The following is a 24,000-nucleotide window of genomic DNA, read 5'->3' on the forward strand; positions in this document are numbered from 1 at the left end:
GCTTCTTCTTCTTGTGACCCTTTTAGCTTGCGTGTTGCTTTCACCACGATATTTATGTTTCCACTCCTCTATTGCCTGCTATAATGGATATCATATTTTAGTATTCATATACGCTCATGCCACGAGGATAACCTCGACTCTGTGACACCGAGTGATAGTGAATTACTAATGAAATACCGCGTTGTTAAAGAATCTTGGATCCAGCTCCCACTCCTCGTGCCTCATTTGCAGTCTGCCAGCACTGAGTACAGACGGAATCTCTTCAATCTGCCTATAATTCATCAAGATGGCGCCAAAACGTCCTTCATCTTCTTCTGCATGTGGGGTTATTTTTGATAAATGGATTTTTGATAAAGTAGAAAAGCTCAGAGGAAGATGGTGACTGACTGTGGTGTGATTGGTGAAGGTAGTGATCATGTGAGTGTTGTGTTTACGTATTCTTTGTTATGTTGCTTTCTCTTATTATTTTTTTCTTTCTCTTATTATTTCTTGTTTTTTCCTTTACTTGAAATACACTTCTAGTATTTAGAATGGTAAATAATAAAAACATGTTAATTTAGCCAAATAAATAGAGTATTTTGTACAAATTGTTTTGGACCACATCCTGCATCCCCCTATTATCTATTGTTTCTTATGAGAATTACATGTTTGTTTTACGCGAATTTTGATATAGGTGATGCCTCTTGGAACGCATCTATCGCGTAAATCGAGAGTTACGTGTATGTGAAAATCCAAGGATTTAATGAGTAAAACAATTCCTCAGATGATTCATCTAAAGAAAGGAGGTCATACAATTCCCAATATTTGCAACTTGACTAGCATAGGGTGAACAAGTGTAAAGTAAATACACAAATTTCATGAAGGAAGAAATAATTAAATACCACAGAAGAAATGTCGCTCTGGCAGACTATGCAAGATCTAAATTCATGCTAAAACCATACTAAAATGAACAGTAGAATCAGCAACTACAAATTTAGCATGTTTGTAGCATATGAGATCTTGCATGGTCTAGCAGAGCAAGGTTTCTTCTCTGGTATTTGATCACTTCTTCCTTCACAAAATTTGTGTATGTACATCTTCACAATTGTTCACTCCACGATAGTAAATTGCAAATTTAGGAATCGTATGGCCCTCTTTCTCCTTGCTCTACTACTGCCAGAGAAAGACTGAGAGTTGACTTTGTGTTTGGCCTTGAGCAGGAAAGATTCCATGACGTCATAGAATAGTCACAAATCTTTGTCTAATTTTATTTCACACTCATAAAATCTATTCTTTTTCGCCATAAATACGTGACATGCTCACATACATTTCTCTAGTACTGTGTATAATATATATATATATATATATATATATATATATATATATATATATATATATATATATATATATAAATATATCAATCTATATATCTATATCTATCTATATATCTATATCTATCTATATATCTATATATATATATATATCTATATATATATATATATATATATATATATATATATATATATATATATATATATATATATATATATATATATATATATATATATATATATATATATATATATATATATATATATATATATATATATATATATATATATATATATATATATATATATATATATATATATATATATATATATATATATATATATATATATATATATATATATATATATATATATATATATATATATATATATATATATATATATATATATATATATATATATATATATATATATATATATATATATATATATATATATATATATATATATATATATATATATATATATATATATATATATATATATATATATATATATATATATATATATATATATATATATATATATATATATATATATATATATATATATATATATATATATATATATATATATATATATATATATATATATATATATATATATATATATATATATATATATATATATATATATATATATATATATATATATATATATATATATATATATATATATATATATATATATATATATATATATATATATATATATATATATATATATATATATATATATATATATATATATATATATATATATATATATATATATATATATATATATATATATATATATATATATATATATATATATATATATATATATATATATATATATATATATATATATATATATATATATATATATATATATATATATATATATATATATATATATATATATATATATATATATATATATATATATATATATATATATATATATATATATATATATATATATATATATATATATATATATATATATATATATATATACCCCGTTTAACGCACACAACGAAATTTCCTACAACGAAGGTTTCATTTTACTACCATCTGCTCGTTTTACGAACATCAAACTCGCTCTAACGAAGTTTTATCCAGGTAATTTTTTTCCAAATTAGAAAGCCCCACCATATAGCGCAAGCTGACAGGCTTTTGAATACACCAGGAGCTGCTGGTACTAAAGCCTGCCTCAGGAAAAATCCTGGGACACCTATAGAATAAAGATCAAGATCAAGATCAAGCCTCACGTGGACAACACGCGCAACACTTACTCCCCAGTCAAAACATAACAGCCTCAGCAGCAGCTTGTCTTCCCTAGCTCAACTTACCACCAAAACGCCCTGCAATTGGCCTGGTGTTCGTAAGAAGACCAGGAAATCTCTTACTCTCCAAATGAAGCTAGATATTATTCACAGACATGAGAGAGGCCAGAAAACTATAGCAGTGCTGGCCACTATCTTGACTCCATATTATACTGTCTCTATTTTCAAGTCAGCAGACTCTACTGGTAAGACCGTATCTTCCTTGCAAGAACCACCTGAACTCTTGACACTACAATGGATAAAATGGAAAGCCTTGTAGAAATGTGGTACATAAGTTTTGTATGCAGTACAATGATGACTTTGTTTACATTCCACAGGTTGCCGGTTAGTGTCTTTCTTGTTAAGAAATTGTACATACGTTTATCAGTACAGTGGGGATTATAAAACACTCCACAGAGTCCCCACTACTATAACTCACAGCCGACGTAACCCTCAGGTTCTTTCAAGGTCGCCAACAGTGTATAATTTCCCCACTGTAAGGGAATCTCCTCAGCAACTCCTTCTCCTCCTGTACCCAACCAAGTAGAATTTATAAATGGTAGATGTTATGTGTAACAGGGCGAGGCCTTAATACCCCTAGAGAAACCGCCCACAAGGACAATTCCACCCACTTCTCTATGAAGTATTAATGCCTCTCCACACGCCTTGTCCACAGACTGTGATAACTCACAGACTGGAACAACACGCAGTATATATATACTATACTATCCTACTACAACAAGTGCTTACTAACACCTGTTAGACTGACATCCCTGGCCTACTACTACTGCAATATATGATGTGTACAGCACATCCGGTGATGTACACACAAGCCCAGACACCACCTACGGGTGACACCAGCTATACACGAGTCCAAATACTCGTCGCAGACAAGTCTGGCGGACGACAACTACGCACCACTGGCCGACATGAAGCCTCTCAGCATTCAATAGTGTGCGTGGCTACTACCACTACAATACAGTTTACTACTGAAACTATACAAAAGATGGTGGGGCACACAGCCGCCCACAAAACACACTGGTGACCACGGCCACCAACAGCAACAACAGGACGAAACAATAACGTCTCCTCCGCGTCGCCACACCGAGTGGACGAACGCACAACAGGAAATGCAGCCCCAACCGGCTACACTTTCCTCAGGACAACAAGCCCGTTGTCCTACACAGCCACGGTCTACCCAGTAGCAAGCCAGCTACTCAACAGGAGGGCACAACTCCCAGACCAATGACTAATGAGTAACAAGAACAGCCCAGCAACACGTGTCTCACACTGTGCCAGAAACCCAGAGCGACGTGTCTACCTCCGCTGAAGACTGGCTGGTTACTATAAACAGTATACTACTGATACTACACAACAGATGGTGGGGCACACAGCCGCCCACCAAACACACTGGTGACCACGGCCACCAACAAACAAACAGGACGAGACAAAACGTGTCTCTCCGCGTCGCCACACGAGTGGACGAACGCACGAGAAATGTAGCCAACCTTACACACTCTCCTAGACAACAAGCCCGTTGTCCAACAGTCACGGTCTACCGAGTAACAAGCCAGCTACTCAACAGGAGGGCACAACTCCCAGACCAATGACTAGCGAGTAACAAGAGAAGCCCAGCAACACGAATCTCCCTAACACTGTGCCAGACCGACGAGTGCGTGTCTATCTCCGCTGAAGGCTACCTCTGTACTGAGTCCCGCTCGCAACAAAAAGGTGGAAAGAGAGCGGGCCGTCTGCTCAACAGAACAGCCCGAGGGCCCGCGATGGGTGGCCATAGGCTTCACATATAATAAATAATAAATTAAAGGGATTAAGACGGTGCCCATCACACGCCCTCCTTAAAAGAAAAAATTTTGGAAACAAAACATTTACAAAATTTTTAAAAGGCATGGAACTGATTAAAGGGAATGGCCCGGGACAGACAATCAGCCACAACGTTGTCTGCTCCTTTTATATATCTTACTATGACATTGTACTCCTGGGCTCACTCGGTATGGGGCCATTTGACAGGCTTTTCGTCCCCAACATCAATATCGTGTTCTATCAACTGTGTCCTGCCCGGGACACTGCTAAACACTGAAGAGTACTTTCTCAGCCGCCGAAGCAACTCATCTTGCTGATCCCTAAATGTTCAACCTTCTCTTTCAAGAGATGGAGGCTATTCCGTTCCCACTGCCCTGTAGGAACAACAGGTTCAGGCCCAATAACTTCTGGAGCCTCTCCCTCCCGGCAGAAAAATAAAACTGAAGATGCCTCTTGCACGGCAGAACTAAAAGAGCCCTTCTGGCTAGTAGAACGAAAATAGGGCTTCAGCATGTTAACGTGACACAGCTGAGCCCTCTTGCGCCGGTCAGGAGTGACCACCAGGTAGTCGAGGTCACCTACCTTCTTCTCTATAATATAGGGGCCACTATAGCGGGCAGCAAGCGGCTGGCCCTGAAGTGGTAACAGCACGAGCACTTCATCTCCAGGGCAAAACTCCGATACTCGGCCCTTCGGTCATAATACCCCTTCATACTCTGCTGGGCCTTACACAGGTGGGCCTGCGCCACCTCTAATGCCTTGGCTAATCTCTCTCGACTGCTCATGAGGCTCTTAAGCAGTGAGACAGGGCGCTCAGGCGACGGCTGACACCAAGCCTCCCGAACAACGTCGAGCGGTCCACGCACTCGGTGTCCAAACACTAGCTGATTGGGTGAGAAACCCAAGGACTCAGTGGGCGCTTCTCTCACCGCAAATAAGACAAAGGGACACCCTCGTCCCAATCCTTATCTCTCTCCATGCAGAAACTCTTGAGCATGGTCTTGAGAGTTTGATGATGTCTCTCCAGGGCTCCCTGAGACTGTGGATGATAAGCACTGGACACAATATGCTTGATCCCCCACGCAGTCATCGTATCCTTAAACAACTTTGAAGTAAAGTTGGTCCCCTGATCGGACTGCAGCTCTGCTGGCAATCCAAAGTGTGTAAAGAAGGTTAACAAAGCCTTCAGCACCACCTTAGAGTGAGTGCTTCTCAGGGAATTGCTTCAGGGTACCGCGTGGTAACATCCATTATGGTCAACAAATACTTGTGACCAGCCCTGGTAGTAGGCAGAGGACCTACTATATCAATCAAAACCCTCGTGAAGGGAGGATCAACAGCAGGGATAGGGTGGAGTGGCGCCACAGGGGGTGTCTGATTAGGCTTGCCCACCACTTGACAAGTGTGGCAGCACTTAAGAATCGTGGCTACTTCTCCAGACATGCTGGGCCACCAAAATTGCGACGCAGGCGAGCGACGGTCTTTCGGATGCCCAGGTGTCCAGCCATGGGCCCCTCATGTGCCAACAGCACAAGTGCCTCACGCAGCTTCTGCGGCACAACTACTTGCAATAACTCACCACCGTCACTCTCCTGCCATCTACGACACAACACCCCTTGATGCAAGACAAACTCCTCCCTGCCCTCCAACTCCTCACTTCCCTCACCCACTCGAGCAAAGAAGGAGGCCAACGCCGGGTCCTCCTGCTGCCTACGAATGAGCTCTGCAGGCTCTAGCTGGGTAAGAGAAAGGGGGACTATAGGGTCATGGGGTTGAGGCAACGCTGCAACCCTACGTCCCACACGGCATCGAGGACGGAGAGCTGGCCCAGGCTGCTCCGCTCCTGCCATGTGATCCGGTGAGTCCTCAGAAGGATCATCACCACCAGCCAGGCAGTCACCAGGCAAGGGAACAGCTCGCTCCCTGCCTCCACGATGCTCCACAGGGGGAGAAACTTCCAACTCCCCCGCAGAACTGGAAGTCTCCCCACCCTGGGCGCCAACTTCCAACAAACTGCCTGACTTATCATGCTGGGGCCTGTGCTGAACATCAGAGCCCTCAGCCTCCACACCAGGAAGCAACTCAGCACGAGTGCTCCTCCGGAGTGCTCTGCAGAGTGAGGATAACCATCAAACAACTCAGCTACACCCAACACTCCGTCCTCACTCTCAGCAACAACTCCCAAAGCCGAGTCCGGTGCATTAACAAGTGACTCTACGCCGTCACCGTCAGCCTCTACACCAGAACTCAATGGTGAGCCCAACACTGGCTCCACCACATCAGCACTGCTACTCCCATCTGGAGTCAATCCCACCTGGCTGCTAGCAACCTCCTGGGTAGTAACAGGCTCTCTCTCAGCCCAGCGGGCCTGAGAGCGGGTAACAACATTTACAGAGTCTTGCACCACTGGCCCAGACTCTTCAGCAACCTCATCCTCATCAGAGGTTGGGATCCATACACGACCACCAGCCAAATCATTCCCAAGCAGGAAGTCCACTCCTGCGACTGGCAGTTCGTCTGCCACTGCTACCTGCGCCGTAGCAGTGACAAGAGGACATGACAGCGTCACCTCAGCCGTCACGAACTCCTCCACAGTGTTAAGTCCACGACACAACACTGCCTTGCTAGATGTCACCTTCTTCCCAGTGACATTTCGGCACACTGACTGCTGTGCTCCCGTATCACGCAGTACAGTGATGGGATACTTGTGCCATCAATCTCAACAGTGCCTCCACACAGGAAAGGACGGCACCAGTCAAGCTCACTATCCTTAACAACAGCGGGCGAGGCAACAGGGGGAGGGACAGGTGGGCCAACCTGCTCTCCCTCCTCCAAACACAACTCAGGCACACGCCGTGCCTTCTCACTTCTAAAGCCTGAAGGAGCAGTCAACTCATCACCACAAACTTTATCTGGCCACACCAACAAGGCAACTGGTTTCTGCGAGGACTTTGGAGTTTCAGCTGTTACTAATTTTGGGCAATTGAACTTAAAATGCCCTTTCCCTCGGCAGTGATAGCACGTAGGCTGGGAATCATACTTGGGCGTTCTAGGGGCCGCCTTCCCCGCCGTCCCATCCTTCGCAGAAAAAGGAGGGTGGGGGCCTGGGGCTTTCAAACCCATCTTACTGCCGAATCCAGTATATCGCCTAAAGTGGCCTGGAGAGCCCGAGGAAGAACTGCCACCACTCCCTGGGCCTCCCTTAGGACCACCTTCCTTACGACTCCAACTCCCAGGCTGCTGCACAGGACGGTGGGCCAACACATAATCATCAGCCCATGTAGCAGCCTCCTTCAAGGTCCTAAACCTCTTCTCCCTCAACAGAGGTACCAGCTCCTTATCAGCAATATCAATGAACTGCTCCATAACTACTAACTCCTTCAAAGCCTCGAGAGAGTCAACACCCTCGCTAGCAACCCATCTCTCAAACACTTGCTCCAGTGAACGAGCACACTCGAGGTAGGAGTCACTTGCTCGCTTCCTCTTTCCTCTGAATTGCAAGCGATAGGCTTCTGGTCGCAGCTCATATGCCCGCAAAATGTCAGCCTTAAACTCCTCATAATCATCCAGATCATCAGCTGACATTTTATCATAAACTTCAAGGCTTTTCCCTTGAGTTTATTCGCGACCAAGCCTACCCATCTCTCTCGAGACCAAGCAAACTCCTTGGCTTTCCTCTCGAAGCGGACAAACCATTCAGCCACCTTAGCCTCATCAAATTCGGGGACTAGCTGGAGACTTTGAACTAAAGTACGCTCAACACTCTGTTCTCCTCCTCCTCCTACACTACCAACAACTCCAGGCGTACTTACTGCATGGCGAGTTCTCTCCCACTCCAACTCTCTATCTTTATCTGCCCTTTCTCTCTCCATCTCCAATCTCATCATCTCCATCTCTCTAGCCTCCTTCTCTGCTGCTAGTCTCTGAATTCTCTCTTTCTCCTCCTAGCTGTTTGTCTCTAGTCTCTTTGCCTCTCTAGCCTCTTGCTCTGCTGCTAGTCTCTGAAGTTCTTCTTCCGCTCTAGCTCTCTCTCAGCAGCTAATCTCTTCAACTCTCGCCTCTCTTCTGCTTCTATCTCCATTTTCCTCATTTCCAGCTTCAATCGCAGTTCCTCCAGTCTGGCAGCTGACTGGACACTATCAACAATACTGCTTGCTGGACTAGATCGTCGGGAGCCTTCCTGCTTCCGATACTTCTGCCAGGGCTAATATATCCCACATCACCTTCACTGGGACCGCCACGTGCGTTATCATGACACGTAGTAAATGCGTCCTCACTGACCCCACGCGCGGCCACCGACTCATCATACCCACGTGGTGAGTCTCGCCGGCTCACACTCGCATCCTCACCCTCCACTGGTGGGGTGAAAAGACCAGTAACTCTCTCCATGGTGCTCACAGGACTCGTTCTCACAAACAATAAAATAATATAAGTAATAATACCCCACACAATAACACTACACACTATAAAGCACTTGGTTTATCCTGGCAAGGTCACCATTGTTATGGTTTTCCGTACGTCACCCGGCTGCGGTTAGCTGCTACAGCTCACTAGACTGTTATTCTGGCAAAATCGCCAACTTTGTTACGGTCAGTACAGTGGGGATTATAAAACACTCCACAGAGTCCCCACTACTATAACTCACAGCCGCCGTAACCCTCAGGTTCTTTCAAGGTCGCCAACAGTGTATAATTTCCCCCACTGTAAGGGAATCTCCTCAGCAACTCCTTCTCCTCCTGTACCCAACCAAGTAGAATTTATAAATGGTAGATGTTATGTGTAACAGGGTGAGGCCTTAATACCCCTAGAGAAACCGCCCACAAGGACAATTCCACCCACTTCTCTATGAAGTATTAATGCCTCTCCACGCCTTGTCCACAGACTGTGATAACTCACAGACTGGGACAACACGCAGTATATATATTACTATACTATCCTACTACAAGTGCTTACTAACACCTGTTAGACTGACATCCCTGGCCTACTACTACTGCAATATATGATGTGTACAGCACATCCGGTGATGTACACACAAGCCCAGACACCACCTACGGGTGACACCAGCTATACACGAGTCCAAATACTCGTCGCAGACAAGTCTGGCGGACGACAACTACGCACCACTGGCCGACATGAAGCCTCTCAGCCTTCAATAGTGTGCGTGGCTACTACCACTACAATACAGTTTACTACTGAAACTATACAAAAGATGGTGGGGGCACACAGCCGCCCACCAAACCCACTGGTGACCACGGCCACCAACAGCAAAAACAGGACGAGACAAAGCGTCTCTCGCGTCGCCACACCCGAGTGGACGAACGCACAACAGGAAATACAGCCCCAACCGGCTACACTTTCCTCAGGACAACAAGCCCGTTGTCCTACACAGCCACGGTCTACCAGTAGCAAGCCAGCTACTCAACAGGAGGGCACAACTCCCAGACCAATGACTAATGAGTAACAAGAAAGCCCAGCAACACGTGTCTCTAACACTGTGCCAGACCGACGAGAGCGCGTGTCTATCTCCGCTGAAGACTGGCTGGTTACTATAAACAGTATACTACTGATACTACACAACAGATGGTGAGGCACACAGCCGCCCACCAAACACACTGGTGACCACGGCCACAAACAAACAAACAGGACGAGACAATGCGTGTCTCTCCGCGTCGCCACACAATACAGGACGGACGCACGAGAAATGTAGCCAAACTTACTACACCTCTCCCAGAGCAACAAGCCCGTCGCTCCAACAGTCACGGTCTACCGAGTAGCAAGCCAGCTACTCAACAGGAGGGCACAACTCCCAGACCAATGACTAATGAGTAACAAGCGAAGCCCAGCAACACGAATCTCCCTAACACTGTGCCAGACCGACGAGTGCGTGTCTATCTCCGCTGAAGGCTACCTCTGTACTTGAGTATCAAGCAAAGCCCAGCAACACGAATCTCCCTAACACTGTGCCAGACAGACGAGAGTGCGTGTCTATCTCCGCTGAATGCTACTAGTTACTATACACAGTATACTACTGATACTACACAACAGATGATGGGGGCACACAGCCGCCCACCAAACACACTGGTGACCACGGCCACCAACAAACAAACGGGACGAGACAATGCCGCGTCTCTCCCACGCGTTGCCGCCACAATACAGGACGGACGCACGAGAAATATAGCCAAACTTACTACACCTCTCCCAGAGCAACAAGCCCGTCGCTCCAACAGTCACGGTCTACCGAGTAGCAAGCCAGCTACTCAACAGGAGGGCACAACTCCCAGATCGATGACTAGCGAGTAACAAGAGAAGCCCAGCAACACAAATCTCCCTAACACTGTGCCAGACCGACGAGAGTGCGTGTCTATCTCCGCTGAAGGCTACCTCTGTACTGAGTCCCGCTCGCAACAAGAAGCATGGAGAGGGAGGCGGGCCGTCTGCTCAACAGAACAGCCCGAGGGCCCGCGATGGGTGTCCATAGGCTTTGCACATAATGAAATAATAAACTAAAGGGGATTAAGACGGTGCCCATCACAATATACATATATATATATATATATATATATATATATATATATATATATATATATATATATATATATATATATATATGTTGGATATATATATGGTATGTTAAGAGGAAAGTATATATAATCTGAAAGGAGGGTCCAGTTAACGTAAGAGGTTTACGTCAGAGTTACGTTCCTGAAACATGACGTAAGTTGATTTTGTACGTAACTTGAGTTTCTGTACATTTCAAAGCATATTATCGAGTTTTCAACCAATCATTGTTTATGGTTTTTCATGTAAAAGGTTATATTGTTATATTATTTACAACTATGTAGGAATATGAAACACAAGCTTGTTTTTGTTGTTGATTAGGGCCGCAAACACGAAGGACTACAGGTTGCTGAGAGGGGTGGACGCCTGAGGCCGCCAGGAGGGTAGGCAGGTCTAATGTTGTGCCGCCAAGGGCGGACAGCTGGGAGCGTAGTGCAGTGCGATGGGAGTAGAAGCGTGGGCAGCAGAGCAGGAAATGCAATAGGAAAGGGCAATAGGGATCAGCAGACAGGCGCAGACGGTGCAAGTGAGCTGCGAGTGTCGTGTGGCCCAGGCGAAGGCTCCACAGTTGTTATTGTTGCGATGGTGGGTGCACGAGCCCTCAAGGTCGTCAACCTCCCCGTTGTCATGGTAACGGGGTTTTTTTAGCATCACTTTTTTTAGCATCACTGCTGTCACTAAGGAGTTTTCTCTTTGGTGCCATTGAGCAAAATACTAAGAACTTGAGTCAGTAAACGCAGAAGTGGGATAACACTTGCCAGGGGCAACGGTGTGGTGGAACTGAGGCAGAGTGTTATTGTATTGAAGCGTGAGGCGGGCGGCGTAGCGGGTAACCACTAGTGAGGCCTGGCGGCCAACAATAACAATAAATCCCGTGCTTTACGATTTATAAATTTTCAATTTCTTTAATCTTAAATTGCCTTATAGTGGACTGACGTAACTATGAGTTTGACGTAACTCGAGACTGAAGTAACCCGGGACCTTACTGTATATATACAGTAAGGTCCCAGGTTGCGTCGGTCTCGAGTTACATCAACTCATAGTTACGTCAGTCCACTATAAGGCAATTTAAGATTAAAAAAATTGAAAATTCATAAATCGTAAAGCGCAGGATTTATTGTTATTGTTGGCCACCAGGCCTCACTAGTGGTTACCCGCCACGCCGCCCGCCTCACGCTTGAATACAATAACACCCAGCCTCAGTTCCACCACACCGTTGCCCCTGGCAAGTGTTATCCTACTTCTGCGTTTACTGACTCAAGTTCTTAGTATCTTGCTCAATGGCACCAAAGAGAAAACTCCTTAGTGAAATCAGTGATGCTAAGAAAAGGAAAACCATTACGCTACAAGAAAAAGAGGACATAATTAAAAGACATGAGAAGGGAGGCAGCAGCTGTGTATGAGGGATGAAGAAGAAAATGGGAAGCCCGTTACCATGACAACGGGAGGTTGACGACCTTGAGGGCTCGCGCACCCACCATCACAACAATAACAACTCCGGAGCCTTCGCCTGGGCCACACGACACTCGCAGCTCACTTGCACCATCTGCGCCTGTCTGCTGATCCCTATTGCCCTTTCCTATTGCATTTCCTGCTCCGCTGCCCACGCTTCTACTCCCACCGCACTGCACTACGCTCCCAGCGTAGAGCCCTGGGTGTCACAACATTCGACCTGCCCACCCTCCCGGCGGCCTCAGGCATCCACCCCTCTCGGCAACCTGCAGTCCTTCATGTTCGCAGCCCTAATGAACAATAAAAACAAGCTTGTGTTTCATATTCCTACATAGTTGTAAATAATATAACAATAACAATATAACCTTTAACTTACCTGAATGACCATAAACAATGATTGGTTGAAAACTCAATAATATGCTTTGAAATGTATGGAAACTTGAGTTACGTAAAAAATCAACTTACGCCATGTTTCAGGAACGTAACTCTGACGTAAACCGAGACCTTACTGTATATATATATATATATATATATATATATATATATATATATATATATATATATATATATATATATATATATATATATATATATATATATATATATATATAATATATATATATATATATATATATATATATATATATATATATATATATATATATATATATATATATATATATATATATATATATATATATATATATATATATATATATATATATATATATATATATATATATATATATGGGATGAATAATGAGAAAATTTCACTTCGTCATAAGCTGAATTTTAAATGCAAAGATAACAAAACAAGATAAATGTAAAGTGAAAAGCTAAAATGATAGATGCATAGGTAATTGGTCAAAGATGTTAAATGCACTACACTTCAACATCCATTAAGCTTACTGCTGCATGAGCCAAGGGTTCTGGGTCTGAGCCATGGCCTTCAGCATCAGCTTCTTTTCACTTGGGATGGTGGAGGTGTTGTACACTTTCCAGCAGTGTCGCCAGTCCTCCTCTGTGCCATATCTGTCAAATAATGTTTCTCTTTAGCAATCTTGTAATTTGATTACTTTTGACTGAGACTTTTTCAACTAGGCTTATTATTGTAACATTAAACATTTCAGACCCATCAAAATTGTTTCTTCTCCACAGTAATTAATCTTTCATTTTAGTAACCTCAAGATGAATCCATGAAATAAAAAGCTACTTTTAAACAATTTCATTTTTCATTTCAGTAACTTTTCAATACTGAAGATCATCACTATAACATTAAAAAAATAACCACATAATAATTTTCATAATTTTAACAAAGAGATAAAATGGCTCAAAACAAAACATACAATTCTCACCTCACTCCTGTCCTGTATACTACTGCCCGTAGGTTTGGATGAATGAAAGTGCCATTGATGCGCCAATCATGAAACATGCGCTTTGCTTCCTGGATGGCGTGAGTGTCACCACAATAGACAGCTGCCGACAGGATCTTGGACCGCAGCAGCCTGTTGGGATCAGATTTGGCATCACTTTTTGTGCTAGTCAAGCTGTGACAGGTTACAATAAAAACACTCACACAAATTATCTACTTAGAATAAAATCATTCGAGAAGGATAGAAACCGTATGTTTTAAATCAAAGCTTTATGCAAGACACTATCAAAAACTTTTGAAATGTCTTAACAAAGCAACAAAATATTCACCAAAATCTCTGAAAGAGGATGACCAAGACTCAGTAAGGAAACCCAGAAGATCTCCAATAGAGCAGCCTTGACGGAAGTCATACTGGTCATCAGATAGAAGGTTACGAAGTGACAGATTTTTAAGAGTTTTTCTACTGAAGATAGATTAAAAACTTTAGACAAGCAAGAAATTGAAGCTATAGGGTGGTAGTTTGAGGGATTAGAACAGTCACCCTTTTTAGGAACAGGCTCAATATAGGCAAACTTCCAGCCAGGAAAGGTAAAAATCAAAAGACCTAGTTGAAAGAGTTTGGCCAGGTAAGGTGCAAGCACAGAAGCAGTTTTTGAGAACAATAGGAGGGACCCCATCAGATGGTCCATAAGCCTTCCAACAGTTTAGGTCAAAGAGGGCATGGAAAACCATCATTATGAAGAACTTTGAAGGTAGAACCATCCAAGATGGAATTGTTAACAAATGTTTGAGAAAAGAGTTCAGCTTTAGACACAAATGAGATGGTAATTGTCCGATCAGGATGAAAGAAAAAAAGGTAAAGATGAAGAAGTTAAGTCATTGGAGATGTTTTTGGCCAGATGCCAGTCTCAAAGGGAGTTGTGGTAAACGGCCACTGTTCTTTTCCTAAATCTAGTAATAGTGGTGTTCTTCAGGGTTCTCTTTAGGAAACTTGTAATTTGATTACTTTTGACTGAGACTTTTTCAATTAGGCTTATTATTGTAACATTAAACATTTCAGACCCATCAAAATTGCTTCTTCTCCACAGCAATTAATTTTTCATTTCAGTCATCCACTTCATTCCTATTATTCATTAATGATCTTTACAAAACTTCTTGCCTTATCCACTCCTACACTGATGATACCACCATACACTTTCCCACATCTTTTCAGATGACCAACCCTTCAGGAAGTTGACGGTTCCCCACAGGGACACCACTAAACACCTGACTTCAGATCTTTCTGAGATTTCTGATCAGGACAGAGAAAACTTAGTACTAGTGTTCAATGCCTCAAAAACTCAATTCCTCCATCTATCAACTCAACACAAGCTTTCAGACAACTATCCGTTCTTCTTCAATGACACTGAACTGTCATCTTCTACAGTGAATATCCTCTACAGTAAAACTTCGCTTGACGAACGTCTCTAAGGACAAACAATTTTGGAGACAACCAAAAAATTTGTCAATATATCGATCCAGGGGACGAACGATATTTCGGGGGACGAACGCGGTTAAATGGCCGTTTGTGTGATAGCTAACCTGGCTATCACACAACAACAAAACAAAATATAAGCACAAAAGAAAATAGAAACAGGAACATACAAAAAATATTACATAACAATCTCCGTGCCACCACGATTTTCTCCTGTTTTTCCTGGGCATGGTGATGTTCCCAGCGCGCTCTACTGTAGCTTCCTCGACGTTATCCTCGCTGCTCTGGTGGCTCTCAGCATTGCTGTCATCATCATCCTGGCCATGTCCAGGTACTGCAGATTGTGGCACATCCATCGCAGCTGTTTCCTCGCTCGCCTGGCAAGGAACACCGCCCTACTGCCCGCTCCTCTCACACTGACCATCACCTCCGAGGATCAAAGGAACTTCCTGGCCACGTGCCTTTAACTTCCCTTCTTGGAAATCCAGACTTGCTCCCACATGCGTGAGGAAGTAAATCCCCAGCAGGCAAGGGTCTTTCAAGGCAGAGACGAAGACTGGCAATCTTTCCATGTTTCCCACGCCGATGTTCACTATAATGGGGCCCCACATAGCGGCACTGACTTGTGACGCTACACAGCTGTTGTGTAGCTCTGGCACGCTGCGCACATCCAAAGTCCTCTCTCATGACTGTCTTCTCGGATCTTGTCTGTCTTCCTCCCCATCCTCCTCTCCTTCATTCCATCATGCCATCAACGTCCAGTCTCTCAAGTAAATAACCTTATCTTTTTTATTCATTTTATTATCATTTTGAAAGCATTTAGGTAAGTAAAACAATTTAGACTTACTATAATTATTTTGTTCATGTCATGCATACATTAAAGGTCTATTTTGAATGGGTTTTATGGACAAAAGTATGATTTTTTTTTGGTCTGGAATGGATTAATGGTATTTCAATACATTCTTATGGGAAAAAATTGATTCAGGGGATGAACAAATCGGGTGACGAACAGGATTTAGGAACGAATTATGGTCGTGAGCTGAGGTTTTACTGTATCTAAAATGGAAACTTCACATCTCATCTCTTGCTAAGACGTTAGGCATTCTGAGGCATCTCCGCCAGTTTTTCTTACCACCTGAACTACCAACTCTGTACAAGGGCCTTAACCATCCATGAATGGAATATTCTTCACATGTTTGGGGTGGTTTCACTCACAGTTATATATTATATAGGGTGGAATCAAAAGCTTTTTGCCTTATCAACTCTCCTCCTCTGACTGACTGTCTTCAGCCTCTTTCTCACTAGCAGAATGTTGCATCTCTTGCTATCTTTTATCACTATTTTCATGGTAATTAATCTTCTGATCTTACTAACTGCATGCCTCCCCTACTTTTGCACCCTCACTACACAAGGCTTTCTTCTTCCTTTCACCCCTACCCTGTCCAACTCCCTAATGCAATAGTTAACCAGTACTCTCAATTGTTCCTACTTTTCTCTGGTAAACTCTGGAACTTCCTGCCTGCTTCTGCATTTCTATCTTCCTATGACTTGACTTCATTTAACCTCTTCACTCCAGGCAATAGAAAATAGCTCCCAGCACTATCCTAGCTGGCAGGTGGTGAGGGGATATCTGACTCAGAGGCAGCTCTCTCTCTCTCTCTCTCTCTCTCTCTCTCTCTCTCTCTCTCTCTCTCTCTCTCTCTCTCTCTCTCTCTCTCTCTCTCTCTCTCTCCTGTACAAAATGAGAATAATAATATAAAGTGATTTTTCATACTAGTTACCAGATTATGATTACTAATCAAAAAATCATAATCCATGGCTGTGATTAAGTAATCATAATCAACAAACATAAAATTTGTGTAATCATAATCAAATCATAATCAAAATTTACTCTGCAGTGATACTCATAATCAAATCATAATCAAATTTTTCATAATAACCTAACCTAACCTAACCTAAAATGTGATTATTGTGAATGCTTATTTGTAATTTCACTGAAACATTTTACTTTCATGTCAAAGTATGTTTTGAAAACATTAAATTGGCACCATCTCATGTTTTTACTGCCTTGTCTACTATGATATAGGGGAAGGTGGGGTAAAGTGGACCAGTGGAGCAAAGTGGATCACTACTGGCTCTCCTATGAAAACCAATGATATGAAATTTCAAACAGCAGCTGCAATATCTTTCAGTAACAACAAATATCACCCACTAGCTTTGGTATTGAAAGAAAACCTTATTCTAACTGAAGGGACCTAAGTTGAGACTTTTGTAATACCACTTAAAATTTAGATATCTTTGTAGTTATATCAGGTTTTGTTGTGGTAATTTATAAAGAACAGTGGTGATATTGTTAATATAAGCAAGGCTGGTGTGAGAAATGAGAATGCCTAGCCACATAATATAATTTACAGATGTTATCCGAGTATCAATCGTGGAACTGGGTACAACTTTTTTTACCTAGTTGTTTACAAAGTTGTGAAAATGAGCCACACTAGGCTTGTGCTGTCCTGCCTCTCAAGCAATTTATATCAAAATTTTCCTTAAATTTATGTATGGTCTTTGCACACAGTTTAATCATAAAGTTTGTTCCACACTGCTATACATATATAAGGAATCACTCACTTTCAATTTCCTTCCATGTCCTCTGATGCTCCTATGAAGTTTAATGAGATCATCTCTGCCCAGCTACTCTATCCCTTCCAATATCCTGTATAGTGTTATCATATCACCTCTCTCTCCCCTTTCCTCCAGTGTTGTTAATCCCAGTTTTTCCAACCTCACTTAAATGTGTAGAGATTTTTGTTGTAGCTTTATCATTCTTACCAGCTTCCTGATATCTTTTTTTTCAGATTTGGTGATCACACTAATGCTGCATACTCCAAACACACACGTACCATTGTTGTTATAAACTTTTTTATCATATCTTCATTGATGTATGCAAATGGTGCTCTTTTCTCCTAGCACTCTTTCCAAACTCCATCATTACTTAGTATGTGATTTAAAAAGTTTTATATATTACTGTGCTCAAATATGTAAAAGTGTAACTAACTAATAGATAATATTTGCTACCTATTTCTTAGGCATTGTACCACTCTAAATCATTGCTTTTTTTAAAAATAATCAGTGAAATGCAATTTTATCATAATCTAATCATAATCATGCACAAAAAGAAAAAAAATAATCATAATCAAAAACAGCAAAACTCAAGTAATCACAATCAAATCATAAACAGAAAAATAAAAAATCAGTGCAGTAATACTCCGCTTAACGAACAGGATAGGGGGTGTCAAATCTGTATGTAGAGCAAAAATTCATTAAGCAGACGTAATTTTCCCATAGGAAATAATGGAAATAGAGGGGATGCGTTCTGGGCTAATCCCCAACATACCACATAGGTATAAAAAAAAAAAAAAAAAATATATATATATATATATATATATATATATATATATATATATATATATATATATATATATATATATATATATATATATATATATATATATATATATATATATATATATATATATATATATATACACACATAAGGTCTCGGTTTACGTCAGAGTTACGTTCCTGAAACATGATGTAAGTCAATTTTATGCGTAACTCGAGTTTCCGTACATTTCAAAGCATATTATCGAGTTTTCAACCAATCATTGTTTATGGTCATTCAGGTAAGTTAAAGGTTATATTGTTATATTATTTACAACTATATAGGAATATGAAACACAAGTTTGTTTTTGTTGTTGATTAGGGCCACGAACGCGAAGGACTGCAGGTTGCCGAGAGGGGTGGCCCTGAAGCCGCCAGGAGGGTGGGCAGATCGAATGTTGTGACGCCCAGGACAGACAGCTGGGAGCGTAGTGCAGTGCGGTGGGAGTAGAAGCGTGGACAGTGGGGCAGGAAATACAATAGGAAAGGGCAATAGGGATCAGCAAACAGACGCAGACGGTGCAAGTGAGCTGTGAGTGTAGTGTGGCCCAGGCGAAGGCTCCAGAGTTATTATTGTTGTGATGGATGCGCGAAACCTCAAGGTCGTCAACCTCCCCGTTGTCATGATAACGGGCTTCCCATTCTCTTCTTCACTCCCTCACACACAGCTGCTGCCTCCCTTCTCATGTCTTTAATTATGTCCTCTTTTTCTTGTAGCGTAATGGTTTTCCTTTTCTTAGCATCACTGCTGTCACTAAGGAGTTTTCTCTTTGGTGCCATTGAGCAAGATACTAAGAACTTGAGTCAGTAAACGCAAAAGTAGGACAACACTCTTGCCAGGGGCGACGGTGTGGTGGAACTGAGGCAAGGTGTTATTGTATTCAAGCGTGAGGCAGGCGGTGTGACGGGTAACCACCAACAATAACAATAAATCCCGTGCTTTACAATTTATAAATTTTCAATTTTTTTAATCTTAAATTGCCTTATAGTGGACTGACATAACTACGAGTTTGACGTAACTCGAGACCGACGTAACCTGGGACTTTACTGTATATGTATATACAGTAACCCGGGTTACTGTATATGTATATACAGTAACCCGGGACTTTACTGTATATGTATATACAGTAAAGTCCCGGGTTACGTCAGTCTCGAGTTACGTCAAACTCTTAGTTACGTCAGTCCACTATAAGGCAATTTAAGATAAAAAAATGAAAATTCATAAATCGTAAAGTGCGGGATTTATTGTTATTGTTGGTGGTTGCCCGCCACACCGCCCGCCTCACGCTTCAATACAATAACACCCTGCCTCACTTCCACCACACCGTCACCCTTGGCAAGAGTGTTATCCTACTTCTGCGTTTACTGACTCAAGTTCCTAGTATCTTGCTCAATGGCACCAAAGAGAAAACTTCTTAGTGACAGCAGTGATGCCAAGAAAAGGAAAACCATTACGCTACAAGAAAAAAGAGGATATAATTAAGAGACATGAGAAGGGAGGCAGCAGCTGTGTGTGAGGGAGGGAAGAAGAAAATGGGAAGCCCGTTACTATGACAACGGGGAGGTTGACGACCTTACAACAATAACAACTCCGGATCCTTCGCCTAGGCCACACGACACTTGCAACTCACTTGCACCGTCTGCGCCTGTCTGCTGATCCCTATTGCCCTTTCCTATTGCATTTCCTGCCCCGCTGCCCACGCTTCTACTCCCACCGCACTGCACTACGCTCCCAGCTGTCCACCCTGTGGGCATCACAACATTCTACCTGCCCACCCTCCTAGTGACCTCAGGCGTCCACCCCACTTAGCAATCTGCAGTCCTTCGCGTTCGCGGCCCTAATCAACAACAAAAACAAGCTTGTGTTTCATATTCCTACATACTTGTAAATAATATAACAATATAACCTTTAACTTACCTGAATGACCATAAACAATGATTGGTTGAAAACTCCATAATATGCTTTGAAATGTAAGGAAACTCGAGTTACGTACAAAATCAACTTACGTCATGTTTCAGGCACGTAACTCTGACATAAACCGAGACCTTACTATATATATATATATATATATATATATATATATATATATATATATATATATATATATATATATATATATACACAGTAATACTCCGCTTAACGAACAGGATAGGGGATGTCAAACCTGTACGTAGAGCAAAAATTCATTAGACGGACGTAATTTTCCCATACGAAATAATGGAAATAGGGGGAATGTGTTCTGGGCTGGTCCCCAACATACCACAAGGGTTAAAAGAAAAAAATTACATATATGGTTGGCAGCATATTGGGCCACCGGTTTACCACTACTTTTATGATGTCATATGAGTCATTGGAAGTTAGAGGAGCTACGTACAAATTCTCTCACATTCTTACATCTATGTTCACAAAACAACATTTCTATTAGGTTTTTACAAACCTTGCCCCCAAGAAAGGATTGTTTTGTAATGCATAAAGTGAAATCTTACATGGAATACCAAAAAATAAAGCAGAGATGAGATCAGCCACAGACGAAGTGGGAGACTCGCGGCAACTCGGCCACTTCTTCTTCTTCTTGTGATCCTTTTAACCTGCGTGTTGTCTTTCCCCATGATATTTGTTTCCACTCCTCTATTGCCTGCTATAATGGATATCATATCTTAGTATTCATATTAGCTCATGCCATGAGGATAACCTCGACTCCGTGGCACTGAGTGACAATGAATTATTAATGAAATACCGCGGTATTTCATTAGTAATTCACTATCACTCAGTGCAACGGAGTCAAGGTTATCCTCATGGCATGAGCGTATATGAATACTAAGATATGATATCCATATAGCAGGCAAGAGAGGAATGAAAACATAAACATCATGATGAAAGTAACATGCAAGCATAAGGGTCACAAGATGACGAAGAAGCTGCCGAGTGGCTGCGGGTCTCCCGCTTCATCTGTGATTCATCTCATCTCTGCTTTATTTTTTGGTATTCCATGTAAGATTTCACTTTATGCATTACAAAACAATTCTTTCTTCGGGCAAGGTTTGTAAAAAGCTAATAGAAATGTTTTGTGAACATAAATGCATATATAAGACAGTAACACCACCTCCAGAGGTGGTGTTTCCCGCAACCTCAGAGCAACCTGAAAGCAACCTTGTCACCGTCCCTTCAAGCGTTCATGGATGTCATTTCGCTGCAAGAAGTTGCTGTGACGTTAAAGAATCTTGGATCCAGCTCCAAGAGCACTACAGACAGAGGTGGGAGCCAGCCAATCACAGCAAAAGTACCACGTTCGGTCCCTCACCCGGCAAATTCAAACCCAGAAAATTCGCTAAAACGGATGTAGTTGTACGTTATGCGGATTTTTGGGCTAACTTTATATAGTACGTTAAACCAGAAATTTGTTAAATGAACATTCGTTAAGTGGAGTATTACTGTATGTATATATATGTGCATATATATATATATATATATATATATATATATATATATATATATATATATATATATATATATATATATATATATATATATATATATACATAGGCAAACCCCGTTTAACGAAGGTGTTACGTTCCTAAAAAAACACTTCATTAAGCGAACTGATTATAACAAGTTTAACCCCTGACTTGAACTTCCATTGAGAGTAAGCAAAGCGAGAGTGCATCATAGTACAGTAAAAGGTTTAATGAAAGTAAAAATAAGTTAAACATTTAGGTAGTTTAATTTAAGCCATTATAATGTACACTAATGTATGTATGTACGTAACTTTATAATGTTGATGATCTTAACTTTATGAAGGGAGGGAGAGTAAAACGGGAAAGACACTAACCGGTAACCTGTGGAATGTAAACAAAGTGCGCATCATGGTACCGCATACAAAACTTATGTACCACATTTCCACAAGGTTTTCCATTTTATCCATTGTAGAGTCACGAGTTCAGGTGGTTCTTTTAGCTTTCAAGGAAGATACGGTCTCACCAGCCTTCTTAATAGTCTGCTGACTTGAAAATAGTAGACAGTAGATGGAGTCAAGATGGTGGCCAGCAATGTTATTAGTTTTCTGGCCTCTCTCGTGTCTGTGAATAATACCCAGCTTCACTTCGAGAGTAAGACACTTCCTGGTCTTCTTAGGAACGTTAGGCCATATTGCAGGGCGTTTTGGTAGTAAGTTGAACTAGGGAAGATGAGCTGCTGGTGATGCTGTTATGTTTTGAGTGGGGAGTGAGTGGTGCACGTGATCTTGATCTTGATCTTGATGCTACAGGTGACGCAGAATTTCTTCTGAGTCAGGCCTTTCTATCGGCAGTGCCTGTGTTGTCCACAAGAGGCTTGATCTTGATCTTTATTCTACAGGTGTCTCAAGATTTCTCCTGAGGCAGGCCTTAGTACCAGCAGCTCCTGATGTATTCAAAAGCCTGTCAGCTTGCATTTGGAAAAAATTACCTGGATAAAACTTTGTTAAAGCAAGTTTGGTGTTCGTTAAACGAACAGATGGTAGTAAAATGAAACCTTCGTTGTAGCGAAATTTCGTTGTGTGAACCTTCGTTACATGGGGGTTACCTGTTTATATATACAGTAAGGTCTCAGTTTATGTCAGAGTTACGTGCCTGAAACATGAAGTAAGTTGATTTTGTACGTAACTCGAGTTTCCATACATTTCAAAGCATATTATCGAGTTTTCAACCAATCATTGTTTACGGTCATTCAGGTAAGTTAAAGGTTATATTGTTGTATTATTTACAACTATGTAGGAATATGAAACACAAGCTTGTTTTTGTTGTTGATTAGGGCCGTGAACGTGAAGGACTGCAGGTTGCCGAGAAGGTGGACGCCTGAGGCCACCAGGAGGGTGGGCAGGTCGAATGTTGTGACGCCAAGGACGGACAGCTGGGAGCGTAGTGCAGTGCAGTGGGAGTAAAAGTGTGGGCAGCAGAGCAGGAAATGCAATAGGAAAGGGCAATAGGGATCAGCAGACAGGCGCAGACGGTGCAAGTGAGCTGCGAGTGTCGTGTGGCCCAGGCGAAGGCTCCCGAGTTGTTATTGTCGTGATGGGTGTGTGAGCCCTCAAGGTCGTCAACCTCCCCGTTGTCATGGTAACGGGCTTCCCATTTTCTTCTTCCCTCCCTCACACACAACTGCTGCCTCCCTTCTCATGTCTTTTAATTATGTCCTCTTTTTCTTGTAGTGCAATGGTTTTCCTTTCTTAGCATCACTGCTGTCACTAAGCAGTTTTCTCTTTGGTGC

At 41.7% G+C, this 24,000-nt stretch overlaps 1 protein-coding gene across 11 annotated transcripts in view; it reads right to left on the reverse strand.

Moving 5' to 3' along the window:
* LOC123515958 (endoplasmic reticulum aminopeptidase 1-like) overlaps positions 1 to 24,000 on the reverse strand; it is a 197,643-nt gene that overhangs the window by 34,188 nt on the left and 139,455 nt on the right. For all 11 annotated transcript variants that reach the window (XM_045274902.1, XM_045274904.1, XM_045274899.1 and 8 more), the window contains 2 exons: positions 13,827 to 13,976; positions 13,381 to 13,503 (listed from right to left, as the gene is read on the reverse strand). In XM_045274902.1, coding sequence (XP_045130837.1) covers positions 13,381 to 13,503; positions 13,827 to 13,976 — 273 coding nt within the window. The remainder of the gene's footprint in view (positions 1 to 13,380; positions 13,504 to 13,826; positions 13,977 to 24,000) is intronic.

The sequence above is a fragment of the Portunus trituberculatus genome, chromosome 40 (genome assembly GCF_017591435.1).
Source record: "Portunus trituberculatus isolate SZX2019 chromosome 40, ASM1759143v1, whole genome shotgun sequence".
Lineage (NCBI taxonomy): Eukaryota > Metazoa > Arthropoda > Malacostraca > Decapoda > Portunidae > Portunus > Portunus trituberculatus.